Genomic DNA, 27,145 nt, shown 5'->3' on the forward strand with positions numbered 1-27,145 from the left:
CCCCGTGATGCATCCACGGTGCAGAGAAGCCTGGCCAGGGTGGCATCCCCAAAGCGAGGAGCAGGTCTGGACACTGCCATGCTTGTGTGCTGACTGGGAGTGAGTGTTAGGGAGTGAGTGTTAGGGAGCGTTTAAAAGCAACTCCTCCTTGTTAGCGGTGAGACGCTGAGGCGCAAATCTGGCGAATCAGACGACAGCCCAGCCAATAATGGCAAGCAGCTTGTGGGGGCTCATTTCTGGCATTAAATACATGCCGGGATCTTGCCAACACGGTCGTCGAGACCAATCGCACCCCAAATGGAGAAATATTTCCGTGAAATTGCGCCAATCATGCCCATAACACTAGGGATGTTATACCAGGCGTTTGTGAGACCACATCTAGAGTACTCTGCAGGTTTGGTCTCCTTATTTATGAAAGGATGTAAGAAGGTTCACTTGACTAATTCAGGAGTTTGGCGGTGGTGGAGTGGTACCTTATGAGGAAAGGTTCGGCATGTACCAGTTGGAATTTAGAAGAATGAGAGTTGATCTTAATGAAACAGGCAAGATCCTTCTCTGAAGGTCGTGAGTCTGTGGAACTCTCTTCTCCAGAGAGCGATGGTCATTAAATATTTTGATGGTGGGGTAGATAGATTCTTCACTGACAAGAGTCAAAGGATATTGGGAGCAAGCAGGAAAGTGGAGTTGAGGTCACAGTTAGATCAACTATGATCTTATCAAATATCTGAGCAGACCAGGCACCGGCAACTCGGGCAGTCAAGGCACCGGCAACTCGGGCAGTCGCCCGGGGCGCCATGTGCTAGGGGGCGCCAGAGACTCGGGCCCCGCGCATGCGCAGTTGGGCAGGTGCCAACCAGCGCATGCGCGGTGTCCGCCCCGCCCCCCACCCCTCGGGTCCGCCCCCCCCCCCCCCCCCCCCCCCCCTCGGCTCCGCCCCCCCCCCCCAAGGGCGCCGAAGTTCAGCTTGCCCGGGGCGCCAACCCTAGGGCCGGCGCTGGAGCAGACTCGAGGGGCCAAATGCCTTGCTTTTGCTGTTGCTCCCCATTTGTTTATTTGTATGAATGCGGAGGTCGTTGAAGGCGAGGAAAAGGAAAATAGTGTTGTGGGAGGGAGAGGAAGGAAACGAGAGCAGAAGTATGTGAAATAGATCCGACGCAGTGAAGAGGCCTGTCAATCCTGCACTTGAAGCAGAGAAAAGGTTGACCCTTTTGTTTACCATGCAGGATATGGATGGAAGCTCACAAATGGATTCAAGAGGTTCAGTTTGTAAGGATCCAAAGGAGGCTGGAGGATTGGTCCAAAGAGTGGTGAAAATGTGGAACCCGCTACCGAAGGGTGTAGCTGAAACGAACGGTATTGATGTATTTAAAAGGAAGCTAGATGAGCAATTCGGGCGATTGCCATTGGGACAGCATGGTGGCACCGTTGTTAGCACTACTGCCTCACAACACCAGGGACCCAAGTTCAATTCCGGCCTTGGGTTACTGTGGAGTGTGTACTTTCTCCCCGTGTCTACATGGGTTTCCTCCCACAGTCCAAAGATGTATGGGTTGTTGAGATAGGGTGGGGACTAAGCTTGGATGGAGTTCTCTTTCAAAGAGTCGGTACAGCCGAATATCCTCCTCTTATACTCTAGGGATTCTATCAAAACGGAATCGAGGATAACTATCATGAATTTGAATGAAGAAAGTTGGGATCTATTTAACATCTAGTCCTAAACTCTAGCATAGGCTGGTTGGACTGAAATGGGTGTTTCTGTGTCATATATCCAAAATAATTTGAGTGTACAACTTGTCATTTCTTTTATGAAATTGAAAATTCTAAACTGATTGTTTTTCTCAATGCTATTTTAAATGAGTAGACTTTCATCAGATGTTCATAGCTTGCATAGATCATACCTAATTGCAAAGATGATGTTGTTAAGTTCCTTTTGTGGTTAAAAGCCAAACGGGTAATAAAATTGCCATTAGTGCAATATAACCCATGTGTCGCAATTACCGACTGATTACATTACTGCATTTGCAAAAAGAAAATTTGAAACGTTTCAAATGAAACTTGGGAATTTGCACTAAAAGGGAGTGTCTTTTTTTCTGTATGTCTTTTGCTACAGATTTTCAATCAATTTTTGAGTAATGTGCTCTATTGGATTCTATCCTAGTTTTGCACAAAGCTAGTATACACCTCTCTTGCAAAGCAAATGATGAGACGGGAATCTATTAGCATATTTTAGCATATTGGAAAGTAGTGTTATGCCAATAGGAGTAATTAAGTTCCTATGTTTTGGAAAGTGAGCCAAATATAATTACCAGTGCTTCATTCAAATTGCACTTATGAAAGATTAATTTATTAATATGATCTAAAAATGACTTATTTAAAATTCTCAATTCCCCTTTGGTATTCATAACAGAATAAAATATTATAAATGTCAGACCTGCCATGGAAAGGGTAAGCAAATGTTCAATGAATTTAGGTTTTCTTCTGTTATCTCCACAAATTTAGCTTTAAAGCTACTTTCTTCAATGTTTCCATCTGACCTCTTGATTGTGATTATTTCATTGCACTACAGCTTGTGTTTATTAACACGTTTTCTGGTGTTCTCAATCACACTGTGTACTTGCAACGAATTTTGTTTATTCTGAATCAAAACAGTGATATGTTGGTGTTGCTGCTAACATCTGCTTTTAGCATTTTAAAATGCTGAGGAAAGACAATTAATGTGCACACGTTTCACAAAAATGTAGAAAACAGAATTTTACAGGCCAATTTTTATTTATTTGGCTGCATTTGTACATGTACGATTCTACACCTTTGTGCATGAATGAGAACACACTAGGAAGTGTGCCATTGTGAAGACAGGAAGCAAAGCAGTTTTCAAGCCCTCCACACTAAGTAAATGTGATGTGGATGTCGGCGTTAGACTGGGTGAGCACTGTAAGAAGTTTTACAACACCAGGTTAAAGTCCAACAGGTTTGTTTCAAACACTAGCTTTCGGAGCACTGCTCCTTCCTCAGGTGAATGAGGAAGGAGCAGTGCTCCGAAAGCTAGTGATTTGAAACAAACCTGTTGGACTTTAACCTGGTGTTGTACTCAATTCATTTTTATTTTTTTTTCTAATTAAGGGGCAATTTAGTGTGGCCAATCCACCTAGCCTGCACATCTTTTGGGCTGTGGGGGCGAAACCCACACAAACACGGGGAGAATGCGCAAACTCCACATGGACAGTGACCCAGAGCCGGGATCGAACCTGGGACCTCGGCGCCGTGAGGCAGCAGGGCTAACCCACTGCGCCACCGTGCTGCCCTAACCTGGTGTTGTGAGACTTCTTAAGTAAATGAGCATTAGTGTGAACATATCTATGCTTTTGAGTCATGGATTCACCACCGATCTCTTTTTTCGGCAAACTGTAAAGGTCCTAACGTGAATTTTCTGTAGTTTCAATGCAAGTTCTGGGAGGCAGAAAACTGCCTGCAATCTTTCAATCAATCAGAGCTATCGTCCATGTTAATGCAACATAGTTGAATTTAAAGACGTATACTTTGGACAGAGTAGTGGCAGCTTTACTCTGTATCTGATCTCCATGCCTAATACCAAGACAGCATGTTAAAGGCTCTGCAGCATTGATACCTCATTCTGCAAAAACAAATCAGCCAATAATAGATTTTTTAAAAACTTCTGCAGACAAACTCTAGTTTTTTTTTGACCAAGATTCAGATATAAACACATATAACTTATGAGCTCTGGGGCAGGGGAGATGGCACTCCATGTGCACTACACCCCCTCACCCAGCCCCCTTCACGTCCCCAGATAAGAATTTCATGGCAATTGCCCAGAAACTTCAAACATCCATTGAGCAATTACCCTGCAATGGCAACCATCTAAAATTTGCTTTTAATAGAAGACATTAAATGGTTGTGGCCGTCTTGCAGCAATAAATACCCAGAAACAGTGAGAATTAAAACCACTTCCAACTCCTGGGTAACGATGATGCCAACCAGCAAGACTCTCTCCTTCCCCCTCGCAGCTCCACTGACCATTCAACAACGCCCATTATATCACTAAAGTAATTTCAATCCCAACATTTGCTTTTCCATGTTTGCAGACAAACCTGGTCGCACAATGGTTAGCACTGCTGCCTCAGCACCAGGGACCTGTGTTCAATCCCAGCCTTTGGTCACTGTCTGTGTGGAGTTTGTACGTTCCCCTCGTATCTGCATGGGTTTCCTCCAAGTTCTCTGGTTTCCTCCCACAGTCCAAAGATGTGCAGGTTAGGTGGGTTAGCCCTTAGTGTCCAAGGGTGTGCCGGTTGGGTTATGGGGTAGGGTGGAGTGGACTTGGGTAGAATGCATATTCGAAGTGTCGGTAGCGAATGGCCTCCTGTACTGCAGGGAATCAATGATTCATTTAATCTATGATCTATCTATGAAAATCAGTTCCATTCCTTGTTATAGTCCATAAGATCAGGAAATTCAGCCCCCCCCCCCCCCCCCCCCCCCCCACAGAGTAGAGTTTTCCACTGTCAGCAACTCCAAAGAATGAGTGAACAGTGTCACTTTGAACAGGACAGAGAGTTTGAGAAGGTTCTTGTGAATTCTGGGATGAGACGGGAAAATATGTCACTTTGGGGAGGACGAATGGGATAAAAAAATCGTGGGGATTAGTTGCAGGGGCTGAACGTCTGAAAGTGAACTAGGAAAGAGGAACGGTAACTATGAAATGGGAACAAAAGAAAGTCACTGTAAACAGCTTAATGAATAATTATGCAAATAATCTTAGCAATAAAGTGCCAATGCATATTTGCAATGGCTTGGGCGTTAAAGCAAATAAATCCCAGCAAGAAGCCTGAACACCACGTTAAAATCCAACAGGTTTATTTGAAATCCGATTCTGGCTCCACTTCACCTGATGGAGGAGCAGCGCTCCGAAAGCTTGTGATTTTGAATAAACATGTTAGATTTTAGCTGGTGTTGTGAGACTTCGTATTGTGCACATCCCAGTCCAGCGCCAGCAAATAAATCCCTGCAGCTTTATCAGCAATGTTCTGCAGCATAGGGTTGAGATTTAACTTCAGCCCTATAGAATTTTCTACACCCTTTTAAAAGTTTCTGTTGTGACACACAGTTATATATTTTAGCATTAAAATGTATTTTAACTTTAAAGTGGCGAGCAATCATTTGTCAGTTTGTTCTGTGATTACTTTGAAATTCTAAGGACCTAAGTGGTATTGTTGAGGTATATTTGTGCTTCACTTTGGGCATGTTTTAACCACTGCATTGCACCCAGTGCGGCTCTTGGCATGCCTGTTAAATAGCCGGAAAGGCCAAAATCTAGAATCAATTTGCCAACTAAACGGCACACTCATGGCAAGTTCCCAATCATGTCCAAATATGGCAAGCATATCATTAACCCTCACTCACATTAATTTGCATCTTATTAGCAAGATTGAAGTCAAATGCAACGGCCTCTGGAATTAATCAACTGAGTTAAGCAACCCAGTGAGAAATCACACGGGTGTCATTTAATACTCCTTTTTTTTAAAATGTGAAGCTGCCACCACGGCTGCTGTGGGGAACTGAGGTGAGTAGCCACTTTCATTTTCGGCATGCGGCTCAAGACCGGCAGGGTTCTGGGGTCTAGTGGCTCCTGCTGTGGCCAGGGATGAATGTGCAGGGCAAGGTTTTCCAACACAACTGACTCGATGGATGGCCATGGTCATCACGGACTGAGCCATGCCTTGTACATCACCACTCAATACACTGAGGTTGTGCTACAGGTTTTCCACTGTGGTTGCTATCCTTAGCAGTGTTGGCCTCAGTGCCACACATTGTCCTCATCATCTCCAGCGGCTGTAGCCTTTAGGACTTCTCCAATCGACTATACAGTCACTGGAATGTGGTTTACATCCCTTCTTGAATCTCACAGCTGTGTCCTATCATCTACATCAACTCTGGGAGAATCTTGTCCAGAGGCTCGCCATCTGACTGGGACCCAGCTGAGTCCTGGGATAGAAACATAGAAAAAAATAGGAGCAGGAGGAGAGGCGATTCAGCCCTTCAAGTCCGTTCCTTCATTCATTATGATCATGACTGATCATCCAACTCAATAGCCTAATCCCACTTTCCCCCATATCCTTTGATCTGCTTCTCCCCAAGTGCTATATCTAACTGCTTTTAAACATACAATGTTTGTACTCGAACTGCTTTCTGTGGTTACGAATTCCACAGGCTCACCACACTCTGGGTGAAGAGATTTCTCCTCATCTCGGTCCTAAATGGTCTACCCCCTAACCTCAGACTGTGAACCCTGGTTCTAGACACACCCACCATCGGGAACATCCTTCCTGCATCAACCCTGTCCAGTCCTGTGGACTTTTATAGGTTTCTATGAGATCCCCCCCCTCATTCTTCTGAACTTCAGCGAATAGAATCCTAACTGATTCAATCTCTCCTCGTAAATCAGTCCTGCCATCCCAGGAATCAGTATGGTAAACCTTCGCTATACTCCTTCTACAGCAAGAACATCCTTCCTCAGATAAGGAGACAAAATTGCACGCAATATTCCAGGTGGCCTCACAAGGCCCTGTATAATTGCAGCAAAGCATCCCTGCTCCTGTACTCGAAACCTCACACAATGAAGGCCAGTATACCATTTGCCTTCTTTACTGCCTGCTGCACCTGCATGATTACCTTCAGTGACTGGTGCACGAGGACATCCAGGTTTTGTTGCGCGTTCTCATCCTAATTTATGGCCATTCAGATAATAGCTTGCCACCTTGTTTTTGCTACCAAAGTGGATACCCTCGCATTTATCCAAATTATACTGCATCTGCCAATTATTTGCCCACTCACTCAACTTGTCCAAATCACACTGAAGGGTCTCTGCATCCACCTCACAGCTCACCCTCTCACACAACTTGGTGTCATCTGCAAATTTGGAGGTATGACATTTTGTTCCCTCACACAAATCATTAATGTATATTATGACTAGCTGGGTCCTAGGATTGCTCCCTGCGGTACCCCACTAGTCACTGCCTGCCAATTTGAAAAAGACCCGTTAATTCCTACTCTTTGTTTCCTGTCTGCCAACCAGTTTTCAATCCATCTCAATATACTACCCCCAGTCCCATGCACTTTAATTGTACGCGCTAATCTTATATGCGAGACTTTGTCAATAGCCTTCGGATCGAGCAGAAATCTGCTGACTCCTTGGCTGTTCCTGCCTCCACCTGCTATGCACCAGCAACTGTGTGGTGTTCACCAGATTCTGACCCAGAAGCTTGTGCACTGTCACCCACCAAGGTGTGTGTCTCTGCTATCATAGAATCAGAGAATTTACAGTGCATAAGGAGACTATTTGTCCCATGGAGTCTGCACTGGCCCGAGGAAAGAGCCATCCCACTTAAGCCCACACCTCCACCCTATTCCCGTAACCCAGAAACCCCACCTATCCTTTATGGATACCAAGGGCAATTTAGCATGGCCAATTCGCATAACCTGCACGTCTTCAGACTGTGGGACGAAACTGGAGCACCCGGAGGAAGCGGGGAATCGAACCTGGGACCCTGAAGGCAACTGTGCTAACCACTGCGCTACCATGTTGCTAAAGGAAGGTGTTGATGAAAGCTGTGGCGCTTGATTGATTGATTGATTTGATATTTATTGTAACATGTACCGAGGTACAGTGAAAAGTATTTTTCTACAGCCAGGGGAACGTACACAGGGCCAAGTTTCAATGGTGGTCTGGGCGATCTTTTCCACGGTGGTCTCCTGTGTTGGGTGGGGGGGGGGGGGGGGGGGGGGAACGACTCTGGATGGCCAATCCCGATCAGATGGAGATCCTGCAAGGTAATGTGTGGTCAGTGAGAGGGAAGGATCATTTTAAATGAAAATCGCTTATCGTCACGAGTAGGCTTTAAATGAAGTTAATGTGAAAAGCCCCCAGTCGCCACATTCGGCGCCTGTTCGGGGAGGCAGGTACCGGAATTGAACTGTGCTGCTGGCCTGCCTTGATCTGCTTTCAAAGCCAGCAATTTAGCCCTATGCTAAGCCACCACCGATTTGTCTGACTGTGCAACTCGGACAAGTCATCTGGATCCTCACCTCCTGTGGCGTCGGCCAACCTCTGTTGGTGATTGCTCTATCCTCTGTCAACCCTGTGATTTCCAACACTCGTTCCATAGGGGATGAGGGATATAACCTCTGCACCCCTCCCCCCCCCCCCCCCCCCCCCCCTCCCCAATGGCCCTTTCCCACTTATTATGGGCAATCTATTCCTGCGGGGACAAAGAGGGCATTGTGAGCCACATGCTTGATGGATCAGGGGGCTCTATATAGCAGATGGCATGTGTGGACATGAAGGGGTTCTACTGGTGGGTGTCAGTGTGTACTGAGGAAGAAGCATGAAGATTGGATGTGGGTCGCGCGTGAGGTGCCAGCCTGTGATTTGTGGGGGAGGGGTGGCTATTAGCTCGGTGGCTATTATTGGTCTTCTGACATTGTACGGCAGTCCTCTTCATCATAAGAACTAGGATCAGGAGTAGGCCATCTGGCCCCTCGAGCCTGCTCCACCATTCAATGAGATCATGGCTGATCTTTTGTGGACTTAGCTCCACTTTCCGGCCCGAACACCATAACCCTCAATCCCTTCATTCTTCAAAAAACTATCTATCTTTACCTTAAAAACATTTAATGAAGAAGCCTCAACTGCTTCACTGGGCAAGGAATGCCATAGATTCACAACCCTTTGGGTGAAGAAGTTCCTCCTAAACTCAGTCCTAAATCTACTTCCCCTTATTTTGGGGCTATGCCCCCTAGTTCTGCTTTCACCCGCCAGTGGAAACAACCTGCACGCATCTATCCTATCTATTCCCTTCATAATTTTATATGTTTCTATAAGATCCCCCCCCTCATCCTTCTAAATTCCAACGAGTACAGTCCTAGTCTACTCAACCTCTCCTCGTAATCCAACCCCTTCAGCTCTGGGATTAACCTAGTGAATCTCCTCTGCACACCCTCCAGCGGCAGTACGTCCTTTCTCAAGTAAGGAGACCAAAACTGAACACAATACTCCAGGTGTGGCCGCATTAACACCTTATGCAATTGCAGCAGAACCTCCCTAGTCTTAAACTCCATCCCTCTAGCAATGAAGGACAAAATTCCATTTGCCGCCTTAATCACCTGTTGCACCTGTAAACCAACTTTCTGTGACTCATGCACTAGCATACCCAGGTCTCTATGCACAGCGGCATGCTTTAATATTTTATCGTTTAAATAATAATCCCGTTTGCTGTTATTCCTACCAAAATGGATAACCTCACATTTGTCAACATTGTATTCCATCTGCCAGACCCTAGCCCATTCACTTAACCTATCCAAATCCCTCTGCAGACTTCCAGTATCCTCTGCACTTTTCGCTTTCCCACTCATCTTAGTGTCATCTGCAAACTTGGACACATTGCCCTTGGTCCCCAACTCCAAATCATCTAATGTAAATTGTGAACAAATGTCATGCTGCCCATACTGACAGCCTCTGCCATTGGCTCCAAGATGATATTCGTGAACATGCTGCTGGTCCTCCTACACCCTCGGCGGAACAGGGTGTCCTGACTCGCATCAATGGCATTGAGAAGCCTGGCCAGGGTGGCATCTCCAAAGCCAGGATCAAGTTGGGCTTTATTTGTTTGTTGACTGGGAGGGAGCGTTTAAAAGCATCACCCGCTTGTTCGCGGATCAGATGGCAGCATAGCTAGTAATGACAAGAAGCCCAGGGGCACCCACCAGCACATCTTCATGTCCGGGTGCAGTGCCCACACAGGCCATGATCTCGCCAATGCGGTCTTTGAGAAACACCCTGCCATTCGCATCCAGAATCTCACTGCGATATTTTTCCATTAAATTACGCCTATTATTTCTGATCAGTTGTATTTAATGTTGTATTTTTGTATTGTAGAAAATGCATTTCTGTGAAACTGAAGTCCATTACAATATTTTAACTTTATGAAAGGCATACCATGGATGAAACGACTTGCTGTTTTGCTTTTACAGTTGTTTGTTGGCCTTGGTTTTCCATATGAAGGACCAGCTCCACTCGAAGCCATTGCTAATGGGTGCGCTTTTTTAAATCCACGGTTTAATCCATCTAAAAGCAGTAAGAACACTGAATTTTTCAAAGGCAAACCAACACTGAGAGAGGTGAGCTTTTCGTAAGATTAGAAAAAAGTTGTAGTTTGAAATGTTGGGTTTGGTCTATGCTGTGTGTGCCTGTTGAAAGGAATCATCTACATTCTGTCATTATAATAAATGCAGTAATCTTAAAACAATTGTGTTCATTTAACCTCTCTTTTGCATCTAGTTGAATGACAAACAGAACGCAAAGTTGCTGTCAAAATAACGATAAAGCTTTTAGCTCTGTTACTTAGATTAAGATAAGTGGTCGGCACAACATCGTGGGCCGAAGGATCTGTACTGTTCTATGCTCTATGTTCTATGTTTAAATGCAAATGCCACACCTACTTCAGGCAAGGTCAGTTATATGATTAAATGTGAAAATTGAGAAGTTTCTGTCAGAGATGCACCATTTCCCATTGACTTCGAAAATGGCACCCCTCCGGCTCTTCATTCAAATATATTAAGTGCCATGAAATTTCTGTACTATAGATACGGTAGGCACAGTAGCATTGTGGAGTAGGCACGGTAGCATTGTGGATAGCACAATCGCTTCACAGCTCCAGGGTCCCAGGTTCGATTCCGGCTTGGGTCACTGTCTGTGCGGAGTCTGCACATCCTCCCCGTGTGTGCGTGGGTTTCCTCCGGGTGCTCTGGTTTCCTCCCACAGTCCAAAGATGTGCAGTTAGGTGGATTGGCCATGATAAATTGCCCTTAGTGTCCAAAATTGCCCTTAGTGTTGGGTGGGGTTACTGGGTTATGGGGATAGGGTGGAGGTGTTGACCTTGGAGAGGGTGCTCTTTCCAAGAGCCGGTGCAGACTCGATGGGCTGAATGGCCTCCTTCTGCACTGTAAATTCTATGTAATCTATGTATATGAAGTAAACATGCCACAGTGACTTAGATCAAGCTTAAATGCCATTTTAATATGTTGAGAATTGATTACTGTCAGCCAACATCTGACACTGATAATTAACTAAAGGTGAAAAGGTAAAGTCGCCATTGTTCCCGATGACCATCGGCTGCTTTCCCCTTTGAGGGGGCGATCTGAGTGATGGTGATCAACACACCTCAGGCAAGGGCAAGGTTGAGAAGGCGGAGCTTTCATGAATTACCTCAGCCGGTACGGGAACTGAGCCCATGCTGTTGGCTTTGCTCTGCATCACAAATCGAGTGTCTAGTCAAGTGAGCTAAAATTTCATATTACATGTGGTTCACTTTATGATTTAGTTATTAGAGATTTGCCTATTACTTATGTATGTCTTTCTCTTAATCCAATATTTCTTACCTTTTTTTCCCTCTTTCTATACCTGATTTGAGATTGAATTTGCCACTCAAAATTAGCTTCCTGCTTCAGAACTTGTCCTGATAATTTCAGAATGCTTCAATCTGTTTTTTTAAGGCGATGCATTACACCTTTCATTGTTCCCTTAGATCTCAGGTGACCTGTTATGTTTTCATCTCTCATAGGGAAAAATATTGTCTATATTAAGCACGCAAAAGCAAGTCTAGGTAACACTGTGTACCATTCCTTGAGTTAGAAATTTTTGAGCTATTGTTCATTTCTTTTTTTAAATAAATTTAGAGTACCCAATTATTTTTTTCCAATTAAGGGGCAATATAGTGTGGCCAATCCACCTAGCCTGCATATCTTTGGGTTGTGGGGCGAAACACACACAAACATGGGGAGAATGTGCAAACTCCACACGGACAGTGACCTAGAGCTGGGATCGAACCTGGGACCTCGGCGCCGTGAGGCAGCAGTGGTAACCACTGCGCCACCGTGCTGCCCAAGCTATTGTTCATTTCTGACAGAATTAGTATATAAGAAACAAAATAGACCAGGAAGATGCTTGCTTCAGCCATTGTATATCCTACATATGTTTTATGGACTGGAAGACCTACGTCACTTTTTTGTTTAAGTTTGAATGGTTTTGGGTACTGTGCATCTTTCGATTATTCAGCTTCCTGCATTAACCTGCTACTCAAAACCTACTTTGATCAAGCTTCGGTCATTTGCCCGAATGTCTCCTTGTGTGACTTGGTGCCAGATTTTGTTTGATATGGCTTCTAGAAATCAATTTGGTGTGTTTTACTACATTGAAGGAACTCTAGCAATTCAAGTTGTTGTGCTCCTTTTTATTGTAATTTTAACCTGATTCTTCCATTGTTCTAACAAGTCTAACTTGTTCTCACAGTTAACTTCACAGCATCCATATGCTGAGGTATTTATTGGAAAACCTCATGTCTGGACTGTTAACATTGATGACCCTGTAGAGGTGGAACATGCAGTGAAGGCCATTCTTAATCAGAAGGTAAAATTAACTCAAAGATAAATCTGAAGAAATAGTATTGTTTTGTGTTTATTTGAGCATGTTGAAACGAGACTGCAAATCAGTACATTTGTTTTGTACTAAAAATAGTAAATTGAGCCTATGCATCTTCAAATGTTGGTCTGGAGAGACACAGCAGAATATTTTGGGAAAGACAGTACAGCATGAACAACAAAGCTAATCAAATGTTTTTACAATTTGTCATGAGTGTATAAGACTAAATTTTTAGCCAAAAAGTAGTGAAGATTACTTGCATGAGTAATATTTGAAATCCCCTTCCCTATTCCAATGTCACCAGGTCGGAGACTTCCTGCCAAACAGTACAAAAGTAACCAAAAATGTTTTTATTTAATTTTTATTCTCAGTAAATAATAACCTCCGTGGAGATGGACATTAATTTATAGATGCTAAATTTATAAATTTTCTCAACTTCATCAAAAGGAAAATTTAAATGGCTAGTTATCTTCACCAGCATTGCTTTCTCTCTTACTATTTGACTAGCTGGCATATCAATATTCATGGAAAATCTTATCCATGTTCCCAACACAAGCTAATCTTTCTTCCATTACCACGTTGTTTCTTTGGCAACTGCCTAAGTGGTGCAGAGTGCTTTCTCCAATCTCCAATGTTCTCCGATATCTTGAATTCTTTAGCTACTGCATAATTATTTGTCTGCTCTGTGATCTGAACGACTTTTAGAAACAGAAACATAGAAAATAAGAGCAGTAATATCCCATTCGGCCCTTCAATGCTTCTCTGCCATTCAATATGATCACGGCTGATCATCCAACTCGGTAACCTGTTCTTGTTTTTCTTCCACATCCCTTGATCCCTTTAGCCCCAAGAGCTATATCTAACTCCTTCTTGAAAACATATAATGTTTTGGCCTGTGCTGCTTTCTGTGGTAGCAAGTTCCACAGACTTGCCACTCTCTGGGTGAAGAAATTTCTCCTAATCTCAGTCCCAAATGGTCTACCCCCTATCCTTAGACTGTAACTTCTGGTTCTGGACCCACCATCGGGAACAAGTCTAGTCCTATTTGAATTTTATACGTTTTTGAGATTTCCTCCCTCAAACTCCAGCGAATATAATCCTCACCAACTCAAATCTCTCCTCAAATGGCAGTCCTGCCATCCCAGGAATCAGTCTGGTAAACCTTTGCTCATAACAAGAACATCCCCCTCATGCACATTACGTTTAAACTTGTCTTTGTGTTAGCTGGCTCCTTCCTGATATCGGTTACCTCAGTTGGCTAAACAGCTGGTTCGTGATGTAGAGTGAGACCAAAAGCGTGAGTTCAATTCCCATACAGGCTGAGGTTATTCATGAAGGTCCCGCCTTCTCAACCTTGCCCCTCACCTCAGGTGTGGTGACTAGGTTAAATCACCACCAGTCAGCTCTCCCCTTCAAAGGGGGAAAGTAGCCTATGGTCATCGGGGATTATGCCGACTTTGTATCTCAGTCGACCAATTGAATGGGTGAGTTGTCTTGGAGGAAACGTTGGACAAGTTGTCTCTGCTGGAGTATAGAAGAATAAGAGATGACTTGATTGAAGCATACAGGATCCTGAGGACTTTTGACAGTGTGGATGTGGGAAGTAGGTTTCCTCTTGTGAGAAAATCTGGAACTAGGATTGTATGAACTGTATACAGTAGTCCCCCGTTATACCGCGCTCCGCAATACTGCGGTTTGCGATATACGGCGGGGGGGCTTATGGACCCCAACTGTCAGCTTCCCTCTCCGGATCAAAGTGAGCCGGCCGCTGAAATTGACACTGCCGGCTGATTGGAGGGAGAGAGCAGAGAACACAGGAGGAGGTCATACGGGCCTCTGCAAGACCAGCATGGTCTCACATCGCCGCTCCCCTCTGTAGCTGGGGTACAGGCTGTGGCTGCTGGGGTACAGGCTGTGGCTGCTGGGGTACAGGCTGTGGCTGCTGGGGTACAGGCTGTGGCTGCTGGGGTACAGGCTGTGGCTGCTGGGGGACAGGCTGTGGCTGCTGGGGTACAGGCTGTGGCTGCTGGGGTACAGGCTGTGGCTGCTGGGGTACAGGCTGTGGCTGCTGGGGTACAGGCTGTGGCTGCTGGGGTACAGGCTGTGGCTGCTGGGGTACAGGCTGTGGCTGCTGGGGTACAGGCCGTGGCTGCTGGGGTGCAGGCCGTGGCTGCTGGGGTGCAGGCCGTGGCTGCTGGGGTGCAGGCCGTGGCTGCTGGGGTGCAGGCCGTGGCTGCTGGGGTGCAGGCCGTGGCTGCTGGGGTACTGATTGGAGGGAGAGAGCAGCCGGCAGTGTCAACTTCAGCGGCCGGCTGATTGTTTCAGTGAGAGAGCAGCTTCCCTCTCCGGATCAAAGTGAGCCGGCCGCTGAAATTGACACTTCCGGCTGATTGGAGGGAGAGAGCAGAGAACACAGGAGGAGGTCATACGGGCCTCTGCAAGACCAGCATGGTCGCACATCGCCCCTCCCCTCTGTAGCTGGGGTACAGGCTGTGGCTGCTGGGGTGCAGGCTGTGGCTGCTGGGGTACAGGCTGTGGCTGCTGGGGTACAGGCCGTGGCTGCTGGGCTTCAGGCTGTGGCTGCTGGGGTACTGTGGCTGCTGGGGTACAGGCTGTGGCTGCTGGGGTACAGGCTGTGGCTGCTGGGGTACAGGCTGTGGCAGCTGGGGTACAGGCTGTGGCAGCTGGGGTACAGGCTGTGGCAGCTGGGGTACAGGCCGTGGCTGCTGGGGTACTGTGGCTGCTGGGGTGCAGGCCGTGGCTGCTGGGGTACAGGCCGTGGCTGCTGGGGTACAGGCTGTGGCTGCTGGGGTACTGATTGGAGGGAGAGAGCAGCCGGCAGTGTCAACTTCAGCGGCTGGCTGATTGTTTCAGTGAGAGAGCAGCTTCCCTCTCCGGATCAAAGTGAGCCGGCCACTGAAATTGACACTGCCGGCTGATTGGAGGGAGAGAGCAGCCGGCAGTGTCAATTTCAGCGGCCGGCTCACTTTGATCCGGAGATGGAAGCTGCTCTCTCACTGAAACAATCAGCTGGCCGCTGAAATTGACACTGCCGGCTGCTCTCTCCCTCCAATCCAACTTTTAAGTTTTAATGTTTCTGATTGGAGGGAGAGAGCAGCCGGCAGTGTCAACTTCAGCGGCCGGCTGATTGTTTCAGGGAGAGAGCAGCTTCCCTCTCCGGATCAAAGTGAGCCGGCCGCTGAAATTGACACTTCCGGCTGATTGGAGGGAGAGAGCAGAGAACACAGGAGGAGGTCATACGGGCCTCTGCAAGACCAGCATGGTCTCACATCGCCCCTCCCCTCTGTCGCCCTGTATTCTAAAATTAACCCCCATCGTGGATATCTGCGGCTCGGATGCAACGCGGGTGGCTGTCTTGGACCCCAACACCCGCGTTATAAAGGGGGACTACTGTATAAATAAGGGGTTGCCCATTTAAGTCTGAAATGAAATAAATTTCTTTGGGTGCCATCGTTCTTCAAAAGGTGGTGGAAGCAGTCTTTGAATATTTTTACGGCAGAGATTATTGATGAGCAAGGGGATCAGAGCTAATTGATTTTATTGAATGGCGGAGAGGACTTGTGGAACCGAGTGGTCTACTCTAATTCATATGTTTGTATGTATACTGAGCAAAAGTTACTATTTTGATACCTTTAATTACTACTTCTAAATCATGATATTTCAGAGAAGAACAGGGAATTCTCCCCGTATCCTAGCCAGCATCAACATAAACTGATTAACATGTCATTCATCTCACTTGCTATTTGCTAAATGTTGCTATGTGTAAACTGGCTACTCTGTTTCCCTGCATAATTGCACTTCAAATGCAATTCACCTGGATCTGATGAAGCATGTCCTGAGGATGTAATGTATAATATAAATTCATCTTTAGTGATGAACTCGTTCGACTTCAAGGTTAACGGTGACGATACTTGGCTCTAACATGAGGAAATGAAGATTGAAAGAAAGAAACAGCTTGATTACACATTTCCAGTCAGCCACCCCCTCTGAAAATAAATGCATAAGTTCATTCTAATCAGTCGCAGGGACAGAAAAAATTCAGCCAGGGTTCCTGTGTAATTACTCTGAAGTGACGCACTGCCGCAACATGCATCTGCGTGAACATTGCTTGAGGATAGGAGAGGATTGCATTGTATTATTTCAACAGATAAATGTTCTTCCCAGGTGAGGTACTGGAGGATGTCTGTGGTATGACACTGCAACTGGAATTGGGGGGAATAGGTGAGAAGGGAATAGGTCAAACAAAATGAGACTGGAGGCAGAAATAAATTGACCTGCAAACCTTCTGCATCTGGGACCCAGCATGAAATGAAAACTGCAAGGCAGCACGGTAGCATTGTGGTTAGCACAATTGCTTCACAGCTCCAGGGTCCCAGGTTCGATTCCCGGCATGGGTCACTGTCTATGCGGAGTCTGCATGTTCTCCCTGTGTGTGCGTGGGTTTCCTCCGGGTGCTCCGGTTTCCTCCCACAGTCCAAAGATGTGCAGGTTAGGTGGATTGGCCATGCTAAATTGCCCTTAGTGTTGGGTGGAGTTACTGGGTTATAGGGATAGAGTGGAGTTGTGGGCTTGGGTAGGGGGCTCTTTCCAAGAGCCGGTGCAGACTCAATGGGCTGAATGGCCTCCTTCTGCACTGCAAATTCTATGAAAACTGCATTCTCTGTGGGTTGTAAGGATCTTAACTGAAAATCACTTGTTCACAATATGGCAAATGGACCATTTCACTGGCTGTTCTGTCTAGCCTTGAATTGTACAGAATGAGAAATAAAATTCACTGCGGTTGCAATATATATTCTTCTGAGAATATGGTTGAAGTGAAGAAGAGCGAGTTTATTTCCCCATTCCCCATCTGTCAGTGGGTAACTTGATCTGGCTGTGCTTGATGCTGCCAATATTCATCAGACATTTTTTCTCTTTAATAGATTGAGCCATATTTGCCCTATGAATTCAACTGCGAAGGGATGTTGCAGAGAGTCAGTGCTTTTATTGAAAATCAGGTACTTTTTCTTTTAACGTGCAATCTAGAAATATTGACTGAAGGGAAATCCTCCTGGAAAATTACTGCTTCACCAGATGAATCAGTGTTTCTGTGCTTTGAGTATAAAATTGGTGGCTAAATTTTTATTGTAATTAAATGAACAGTGTTTGAGATAATTATAGTTTTTAAATGCTCTTCAGAAGGACTCGCTGTTTTTCATAGAGTTCATATATGACAAATATTTCATTCGCATGTTGTGTAAATGTATGAAATATTGAAAAGTACTTTTTCAAATCTTACGAATATTTAAATTTCAACTATTTAAGGTTATATTTGTAACTCATCAATGTTACCACTTAATAAAAGTATTGGTTCATTTGCCTGAATAAAGGCTGTATTTGTCTCAATGGAGTTCGGTTTCAGAAAAGTTAAATTGAATGTTTCTTTTGTTGAAGAATGTATAGAAAACGAAACATGGGAAATATTCAGGTCAGGCTGAAGCTGTGAGAAGAGTTAAAATTTCAGATGTTGACTCTTCAGTCAGCCAGTACTGAAATGTTAACTCCTCTGTTTCCTCCACTAATACTGTCGAATATGCTGAGAATTGTCAACATCTGCTCCATAATAGCATAAGTGAAGTTTGGTTTAAGCAGGAAATGCATGAAATATTCGTTGATTTAGCCAAACACAAGTTGGACTTTGGGTTTTTAAAAAAAATTTTTTTAAATCATTCCATGTGAGGCAAGACTGGCATTGCTGCTCAGTCCATTTGCCCATGAGAAATTGTGGTGAGTCTCTGCCTTGAACTGCAAGAGTCTATCTGGTGTAGATACATCTGCAGTGCTATTAGGATGGGAGTTTCAGGATTTTGATTCTGGGATAGCGAAGTATTGGTCATATGTTTCCAAGCTAGGATGCTGTGTGGCTTGGAGGGGAACTTGTAGGTCATGATTCCATGCGCCTGCTGCCCTTATCCTTCTAGCTGGTAGAAGTTGCAGGTTTGCAAGTTGCTGTCAAAAGAGCCGTGGTTATTTATTGCACTGTATCTTCTATATGGTACATACTGCTGCCCCTGTGTGCTGGTGGCAGAGGGAGTGAATATTTGATATGGTGGATGGGGCGCCAGTTGTAACCTAAAAGGTTGACAACAGAACCTTGAGAGAGACCATTCTATGCAGAGCCTCTTGCGGAGTCTTTATTGTATATAGTTAGGTTAATGTTCAATATCAAGGTAGTGTTTAGAAACAGCTTTGCCTTCAGAAATATCTGTAAATAAGATCATGAAAATCCCCATCTAAGACCCACAGCCATGATAGCAGATCTGCCAAGCAGACTGCTTTGTCCTGTATGGTGTTGAGCTCGAGTGTTAGTGCTGCACCCATCCAGGCAAATGGAGAGAGTTTCATCGCATTCAGGACGTGTGCCTTGTAGATAGTGGGCAGGCTCTGGGGAGTCAGGAGGTGAATTATTCACCTCAGAATTCCCAGCACCTGATCTATTCTTGTAGCCAGTGTTTATATGACTGGACCAGTTCAGTTTCTAGTCAATGGTAACACCCCCAGAATGTTGATGGTGGGGGATTCAGCAGTGGTAATGCTGTTGAACATCAAGGGGAGATGGCTAAATTCACTGCTGTTGTAGATGGTCATTGTGTGGCACCTCCGTGGTGTGAATCCTACTTGTCACTTTTTGCCCTAAGCTGAATATTGGTCTAGGTCTTGCTGCATGCAGGAATGGACTGTTTCAGTGTTTGAGGAGTCATGAGTGGTCCTGAGCACTGCAGCCATCAACAAACTTCCCTACTTCAGACCTTGTGATTCAGTTCGTTCAAGGGAATGATATAGCTAGATCGCAGTTAATAGTAATGCCTCCTGTAGTTGAATGGCAGTAGAAGATCAAGGTACAGAAAAATTGTAAATGAGCCATCCTGGGGTGTCTCCTGATTGTGTGGTAATGAGATCAGAGGCACATAACTCCTCTTATCTCACCTTAGGAGGGAGCGCAGGATGAGAAATGGATACCATCTTGAGTAAGCTGAATAAAGAGGAAAGACATGAAGGGAAATAAACTGGTGTTTAGCTCAAAGAGATTGATAGAATTACAGCAGGGCAATTCCAAATTAAAACCGATTTATCAAACAGTTTACTCTGAATTGGAGACTCCATGGGCGCGATTCGCCGCTCCCACGCCGGGTGGGAGAATCGCGGGAGGGCCGCTCTGGCACCCCTCGCGATTCTCCCACCACCACCCCCCCCCCCCCCCCCCCCCCCCCCCAAATGGCGTGTCGCGTTTTGTGACACGCTGGTCGGAGAATCGCGGGTTGCCGTTTTTCACGGCGACCCGCGATTCTCCGACCCGGGTGGGCGGAGCGGCCTGCCGTTCCACACCTGGTTGCTGCCGGCGTGAACATGGCGCCAAAGGTTCATTTGTGGCTTGTGGGGGTCAGAGAGGGGAGTGAGCACCACGGTTGTGCTCGGGAGGGGACTGGCCCATGATCGGTGCCCACCGATCGTCGGGCCGGCGTCTCCAAGGGACGCACTCTTTCCCATCCGCCGCCCCGCAAGATCAAGCCGCCACGTCTTGCGGGGCAGCGGAGGGGAAGACGGCAACCGCGCATGCGCGGGTTGGAGCAGGCCAACCTCCGCATGCGCGGCTGACGTCATTAGGCGCGCCGGCTGCGACATTCTCGGCGCACCGGGATTTACGGCACGCCACTCCTAGCCCCCCCGGGGGGTGGGGCGAATAGGTGGCGAGGAGCGGCCTCCGACGCCGCCGTGAAACACTCCGGGTTTCACGACGGTGTCGGCCGTTGCGGAGAATTCCGCCCCATGTATTCCTGAATGTTATCATGTAAAAGATTGCATATTAATTAGAAAGTGGCATAGCACAAGTGCAGATGACAAATGGGCAGAAATACATCAAATTGTATTACCTCCTGAGTATGGGGGAAAAGAATTTAATGATAGCTCATGAAATTCCATTAGGAAGGCATCTAGGAATAAAGAAAACACAAGCTAAGATACCAAAACCATATTATTGGCCGGGACTACAGAAAAATATAGTTTAAATTTTGTTGAACATGTCACACATGACAAGTATTAGGGAAACCACAAGCTGCAATAAAGCAAGCACCTTTGACCCCTATTCCAGCTTTTAAATAACTTTTTACAAGTATTCTAGTGGAATGTGTTGGACCACTTTCAAAAATGCAAAGTAGAAATCAATACTTACTAACAATTGTGGATATATCCACTAGATTTCCTGAAGCCATACTGTTGAGAAACATTGCAGCCAAGAGAGCGGCAAAGGAATTAACCAAGTCCTTTATTAGATATGGCTTACCGAAAGAGATACAATCAGATCACGGGTTAAATTTAATGTCAGGATTAGGTAAAGAGGTCATGAATAGCCAGGAAATAAAACAGCATAAATCACTGGCATAACAACCAGAGTCACCGGGAGCACAGGAGAGGTGGCATCAAACTTTGAAAACAATGATGAGAGTGCTATAATCAAGATTACCCTCATGATTGGGACAAAGGAATTCAATTTTTATTATTTGCTATTAGGGATGCACCAAATGATTCTACAAGACTTAGTCCTTGGTTTATGGACATAAAGTTAGAGGACCACTGAAATTAATCCAAGAAATGTTATTGAGTAAGAAATCAGACTACATTTTTGGACTAGGTATCGAATTTCAGAGAAAGACTGAATGGGGCTTGTGAGGTAGCAAGGAAACATTTAACAACAGCACAGCAGGGACTAAAAGCAATGGCTAATGAGAGAGTACAAACTCATACTTTTGTAAGAAGTCTTACAACACCAGGTTAAAGTTCAACAGGTTTGTTTTGAATCACTAGCTTTCGGAGCGTAGGTCCTTCCTCTGAAAGCTAATGATTCAAAACAAACCTGTTGGACTTTAACCTGGTGTTGTAAGACTTCTTATTGTGCCCATCCCAGTCCAACGCTGGCATCTCCACATCATAGGACAGAGGAGAAAGTGCTAATGTTATTACCTGTATTGGGCAAACCATTGAAAGCTAGATTTAGTGGACCATATGAGGGCAGCACGGTAGTATAGTGGTTAGCACTGTGGCTTCACATCGCCAGGGCTGCAGGCTCGATTCCCTGCTGGATCACTGTCTGTGTGGAGTCTGCATGTTCTCCCGTGTCTGCATGAGTTTATGTTTGGTGCTCCGGTTTCCTCCCACAGTCCAAAGACGTGCAGGTTAGGTGGATTAGCCACAGTAAATTGCCCTTGGATGTCCAAAAAAAAAGTTAGGAGGGGTTATTGGGTTAGGGGGACTAGGTGGAAGTGAGGGCTTAAGTGGGTCGGTGCAGACTCGATGGATCAAATGGCCTTCTGCACTGTATGTTCTATGTATCAGATGAAGATGAATTCCGTCTGAGGGAAGTAAGAGACTGTTCTGTGCTCTGTTCCACGGAGACATGGGTCACCCCTGCCTCACCGGAGTGTGCCATACAATCAATGATTTCTCAATACACCGGATGGACCACACGCCGCCATTGGGCAAAGCGAAGGGTGAAGGGGTTTGCTTCCTCAGCAACTCTTTCTGGTAGCTTAGAAGTGGCAACTCTGGCGAACGGCTGCTCCAGATCCTGAAATACCTGACTGTGAAGTGCCACCCATTCTACCTTGCACGGGAATTCACTTCTGCCATCACCATGGCAGTCTACATCCCACCCAGGCGGGAGTGAAGAAAACACTTGATAAATTGTACATCGCTATAAACACCGCTTGAAACGGAATACCCGGAGGCCTTGTTCATCATGGCCGAGGGCTTCAACCAGGCCAGCCTCGAGTGTACTGCCAAAATTCCACCAGCACATCTCCTGTCCCACCAGGGATGCCAACATCCTTGACCACTGCAACAAAACATCAAGGGTGCCCACTGGCCCAACCCTGACCACACTGCGAAAAATCGGACCATAAGACAGTGCTCCTTCTCCCGACATACAAGCAGAAAGCTAAGCGGGAGAATCCGGTTAAAAAGGTTGTGCGAAGCCTCTATATCTCTCTCTCTCTCTCTCTCTCTCTCTCTCTGGTCTCTGTGTGAGTGAGGAGGAGAAAAAGAAAAGAACTTCCCCTGTTTCCAAAAAAATCTTTGAAAAGAAAACTTTTAAGGGAAAGAAAATTTCGTTTTTTCCCCCACTTTTTGAAAAACAAAACTTGCCTGAGAAGGGTCTTCTTAGAGGGGGGGGAAGAAAGGGAGAAAAAAGGGGGCGTGGGGGGACAAGAAAAGAAAAGGGGGTAAAATGCCAGAAGGGAGCCAAAGTAGAGGGAGAAAGGGCACCAAAAGCGCACTGGGCAATGCGCGAGCCCGTTCAGACGAACTAATCGGCACATGAAGCGGGGGAACGGAAGCCTCGCCGCAACAAAAACAACTGGACAGACAGGAGCATTTCCCCCCCTGGACCACAGAGGAACTGGAACTGGGAGGCAGCCTTTACAGAGGCGCTGAGGGAACATCAGCAGGAAAACAAGACAGGGACCAAAGCAGACGTAGGGGCCGCAGTACAGGCAGTAATGGCCAAGGCCCTGGCGAAGGTGCAGTTCGCGCTGGGCAGAGCATAGAAGAAACTGGAAGCTCAGTAGGAGAAACTGGGAACCCAAGAGGCGACCATTAAGGAGCTGGAAAAAGCCGCGATGACATGAGCAACCGAATCACGGCCCTGGAGAAAGAGGTGGCGAGACTGGGCACAACGCAGGGGAGCCTGAAGGGCAGGGTGGATGATCAGAAAAACCACTCGAGACGACAATGTCAGGATAGTGGGCCTACCAGAGGGGATAGAGGGTAGAAACCCAACGGCCTACGTGGGCGAGATGCTGGGCAACTTAGTGGGGAGGGAAACTTTCCCCAACCCACCAGAAATGGACAGAGCACACCGGTCGCTGCGCCCGAAGCCCAGGGCAGGGGACCACCCAAGGGCAGTTATAGCTAAACTGCACTGGTACCAAGACAAACAATCCTGTGCTGGGCCAGGCAGAACAGAACTTGCAAATGGGAAGGACACTCCATTAGAGTTTACGAGGACATTGGGGCAGATCTCGCCAAGAGGGCCGAATTCAATAGAGCGAAAGCAGCTCTTCACATGAACAATGTGTGTTTTGGTATACTGTACCCAGCGAAACTCTGGGTCACATACCAAGGAAGAGAGTATTTCTTCACAGCTCCCGCTGAAGCAAACAAGTTTACCGAGGAACACGGGCGGGAAAACCAACAGCGAGGGTAGAAATACAGAGCCCCTGGCGAGGGGAAACAACTCCCCTGGGTGGGTGAACCTCCAGGGGTCCACCGCTCCCATCTGTTCCATAAAGTGACCGAGTTTCCTTGCCATGCTTGAGGTTTTCCCCGTTTGGGGTTTCATCTGTCAGTCGTTGGATCCTGTACACAGTTGCAGTGTCGTCTCCTCCCCCCCCCCCCCCCCCCCCCCATGATTAGCCGGTGCGTCGCTATGTCAGGGATTTCTGCCATGGTCTTCTTGATGAAGCTTGAGTCGTCCCAGTTGGGCGCCACACGTTAACTAGTACCGGTGATATCCGGCAACTCAGTAATTGTGATATCCGACGGAGATGGGGGGAGGCAACGCCAGACTCCCCGCCCCCACCATGGCGAGCGCACCCTGAACAAAAAGCAAACCACTACCCGAGGGACCGCCACAGGTGGGAGACCAGGCCTCCTCTTGGGCTTCCAGTTTCTTCTCTGCTCTGCCCAGGGCGAGCTGCATCTCCGCCAGGGCCTTGGCCATTGCTGCCTGTACTGCGGCCTCTATGTCTGCTCTGGTCCCAGCACGAGGGAACGGAGCATCGGAGAAGGGACAGCAAGCGAGGGGAGCGCAGGGTAGGATGGGGGAAGAGTGGGCAGAAAAACAGAGGCTAGGCAAGGGAGAAGCGAGACAGTAACTCCCGAGAGGGGGGTCACCGCACTAGCAAGAAAGCTAGCACTGGGGACACGGAACAAAGCAGGGCCACAGCGAGCCCCCAACAGGGGGAAAGGCGCCAGGCTTGTGAGGGGGGGGGGGGGGCACTTAACAGAGGCGGTAGAGCAAACGGGGATAGGAACAGCGGAAGGAGGGACAATGGAGGGATATACGGAGAGTGGGAGGAAAAGGAGGGACCGGGGGCGGGGAACACCGAGACGGAGGGACAAACAAAGCTAGAAAAGGAACAGCAATAGGGCAACAAAGTGCCACAACCAAGGGCTTGGAACAAGGAATCGCTGCAAGCATCCACCCAGCACAGTCTGTGGGCGAAGGGAGACCCCAGAGTGCAGGGGGCTACCCCCATGGCGGTTGCACAGTGGGCGGCCTTGTCAGGTGTCCCCTGGACGAAGGGAAACCCTGCAGTGCAGGGGACCGACCGCATGGTGAGAGCAGTGACAGCGGCCATCGTAGACAGCCCCCTAACAAAGGGGAACCCCGGAGGGCAGGGGCGTGTCCACCAGGTAAATATGGTTAATCCCACAGGAGCAAGGGGACAGAGGCCCCCCACCAGGATAGTCACCTCGAACATAAGGGGACTGAATGGCCCAGTGAAAAGATCGAGAGTCCTCACCCACCTAAGAAACATGAAGGCAGACATAATCTTCCTCCAAGAGATGCACCTGAGAGAGCAGGACCAACTGCGGGTAAGAAAGGGCTGGGTAGGACAGACCTACCATTCCTGCTGCTGGACTAGGGCCAGGGGGGTGGCAATACTGATCAGCAAATGGACGATGTTTAGGGCAACAAAGACGGTTACGGACCGGGGGGGGGGGGATGTATGTCATGGTCAGCGGGGCCCTGGATGGGGCACCGGTAGAATTGGTTAACGTGTACGTGCCCAACTGGGACAACACGAGCTTCATCAAGAAGACCATGGCAGAAATCCCTTGCATAGCGACGCACCGGCTAATCATGGAGGGGGGGGGGACCTCAACTGTGTGCAGGATCCAACGTCTGACAGATGAAACCCCAAAATGGGGAAAACCTCAAGCATGGCAAGAGAACTCGGTCACTTTATGGAACAGATGGGAGCAGTGGACCCCTGGAGGTTCACCCACCCAGGGCAGAAGGAGTTTTCCTTCTTCTCCTCAGTACATAACATATATACCAGAATTGACTTCTTTGTGGTGGGTAAACAGTGCTTCCAGGGATAGACAAAGTGGAATACTCCGCAATTGTGATATCAGACCATGCTCCATACTACATGGACGTGAGGCCGGAGACGGGCAAGGCCCAACACCCCACATGGTTGGACGTTGCCTACTAGCTGACAAGGCCTTCAACAAAACGATATCGTGGGCCACAGCAGAGTACATGGAGAACAACCAGAATGGGGAGGTCTCACCCTCTACGTTCTGGGAAGCGTTAAAGGCAGTGCTAAGAGGGGAAATCATCGCTTTCAAAGCGCAAAGAGATAGGGAGGAAAGGGCAGCTAGGCAACAGCTGGTCGACTCCATACTGGAGGTAGACCGTAAATACTCTGAGGCCCCGACTGTAGGGCTCCTGGTGGAGAGGAAAGAGTTATAAAGGCACTTTGATCTGCTCTCCACCAGGAAAGCAGTGCATCAACTCCGCCAGGCACGTGGGACCTATACGAACACTGAGACAAAGCCAGCCGCATGCTGGCACACTAGCTGAGAAAGCAGGCAGCCACCAGAGAAATTGCACAAATCAGGGGTACAAGAGGCACATGAGCAACAGAATCAGAAAAGATCAACAAAGCCTTCACGGCCTTCTACCAATGGCTGTACACCTCAGAGCCCCCAATGGGGGAGTCTGGGATGAAATGGTTCCTTGATGGACTGGACATACCAGTCGTGGGGAGGGCAGAAAGCAGAACCTGGAAGCACCACTAGCACTGGGAGAGATCATGGACAGCATTAGCTCCGTGCAGGTGGGGAAGGCGCCGCGACCAGATGGGTTGCGACAGCACTGGCCCCGCACCTGCGGGAGATGTTCACAGACTCGCTAGCTAAGGGCACACTGCCACCCACGCTAGCACAGACTTCAATCTCGCTGATACCCAAGAAAGATGAAGACCCAACAGAATGTGGGTCATACAGACCCATCTGTCTGCTGAACGCAGATGCCAAAATACTGGCCGAGATTCTAGCCAAAAGGCTAGAAAACTGCGTGCCAGAGGTGGTAGCAGAGGACCGGATGGGCTTTGTCAAAGGTAGACTGCTTACTTCGAACATTAGGCGCTGCTGAACATGATGATGACCTATCCGGGGAGAGAACACCAAAGGTGATCGTCTCCCTAGACACAGAAAAGGCCTTCGACAGAGTCAAATGGAAATACCTCAGAGGTACTGGAGCAGCTCGGGCTTGGAACAGGGTTCACCTCCTGGGTAAAACACCTATTCAACGCTGCCATGGGGAGCGTGCGGACAAACAACAGCAACTCCTGATACTTCCAGCTGCACAGGCGCACCGGACAAGGATGCCCACTGTCCCTGTTGCTGTTCGCTCTAGCGATCGAGCCACTAACAATTGCGCTCAGAGCAGCAAAAAGCTGGAGGGGGATCCAAAGGGGTGGCAGAGAGCACAGAGTCTCACTCTAGGCAGATGGCCTGCTCCTCTACATTTCGGACCCACAAAGTAGCATGGGCAGAATCATCGCACTCCTGAAGGAGTTTGGCACCTTTTCG

The 27,145-nt window shown here is 47.4% G+C and overlaps 1 protein-coding gene across 3 annotated transcripts in view; it reads left to right on the plus strand.

Moving 5' to 3' along the window:
* Positions 1-27,145, plus strand: part of mgat5 (alpha-1,6-mannosylglycoprotein 6-beta-N-acetylglucosaminyltransferase) — a 175,960-nt gene that overhangs the window by 124,993 nt on the left and 23,822 nt on the right. For all 3 annotated transcript variants that reach the window (XM_038789876.1, XM_038789875.1, XM_038789877.1), the window contains exons 13-15: positions 10,042-10,188; positions 12,359-12,475; positions 17,431-17,505. In XM_038789876.1, coding sequence (XP_038645804.1) covers positions 10,042-10,188; positions 12,359-12,475; positions 17,431-17,505 — 339 coding nt within the window. The remainder of the gene's footprint in view (positions 1-10,041; positions 10,189-12,358; positions 12,476-17,430; positions 17,506-27,145) is intronic.

This window comes from Scyliorhinus canicula, chromosome 2, assembly GCF_902713615.1.
Source record: "Scyliorhinus canicula chromosome 2, sScyCan1.1, whole genome shotgun sequence".
In the NCBI taxonomy this organism is placed as follows: Eukaryota; Metazoa; Chordata; class Chondrichthyes; order Carcharhiniformes; family Scyliorhinidae; genus Scyliorhinus; species Scyliorhinus canicula.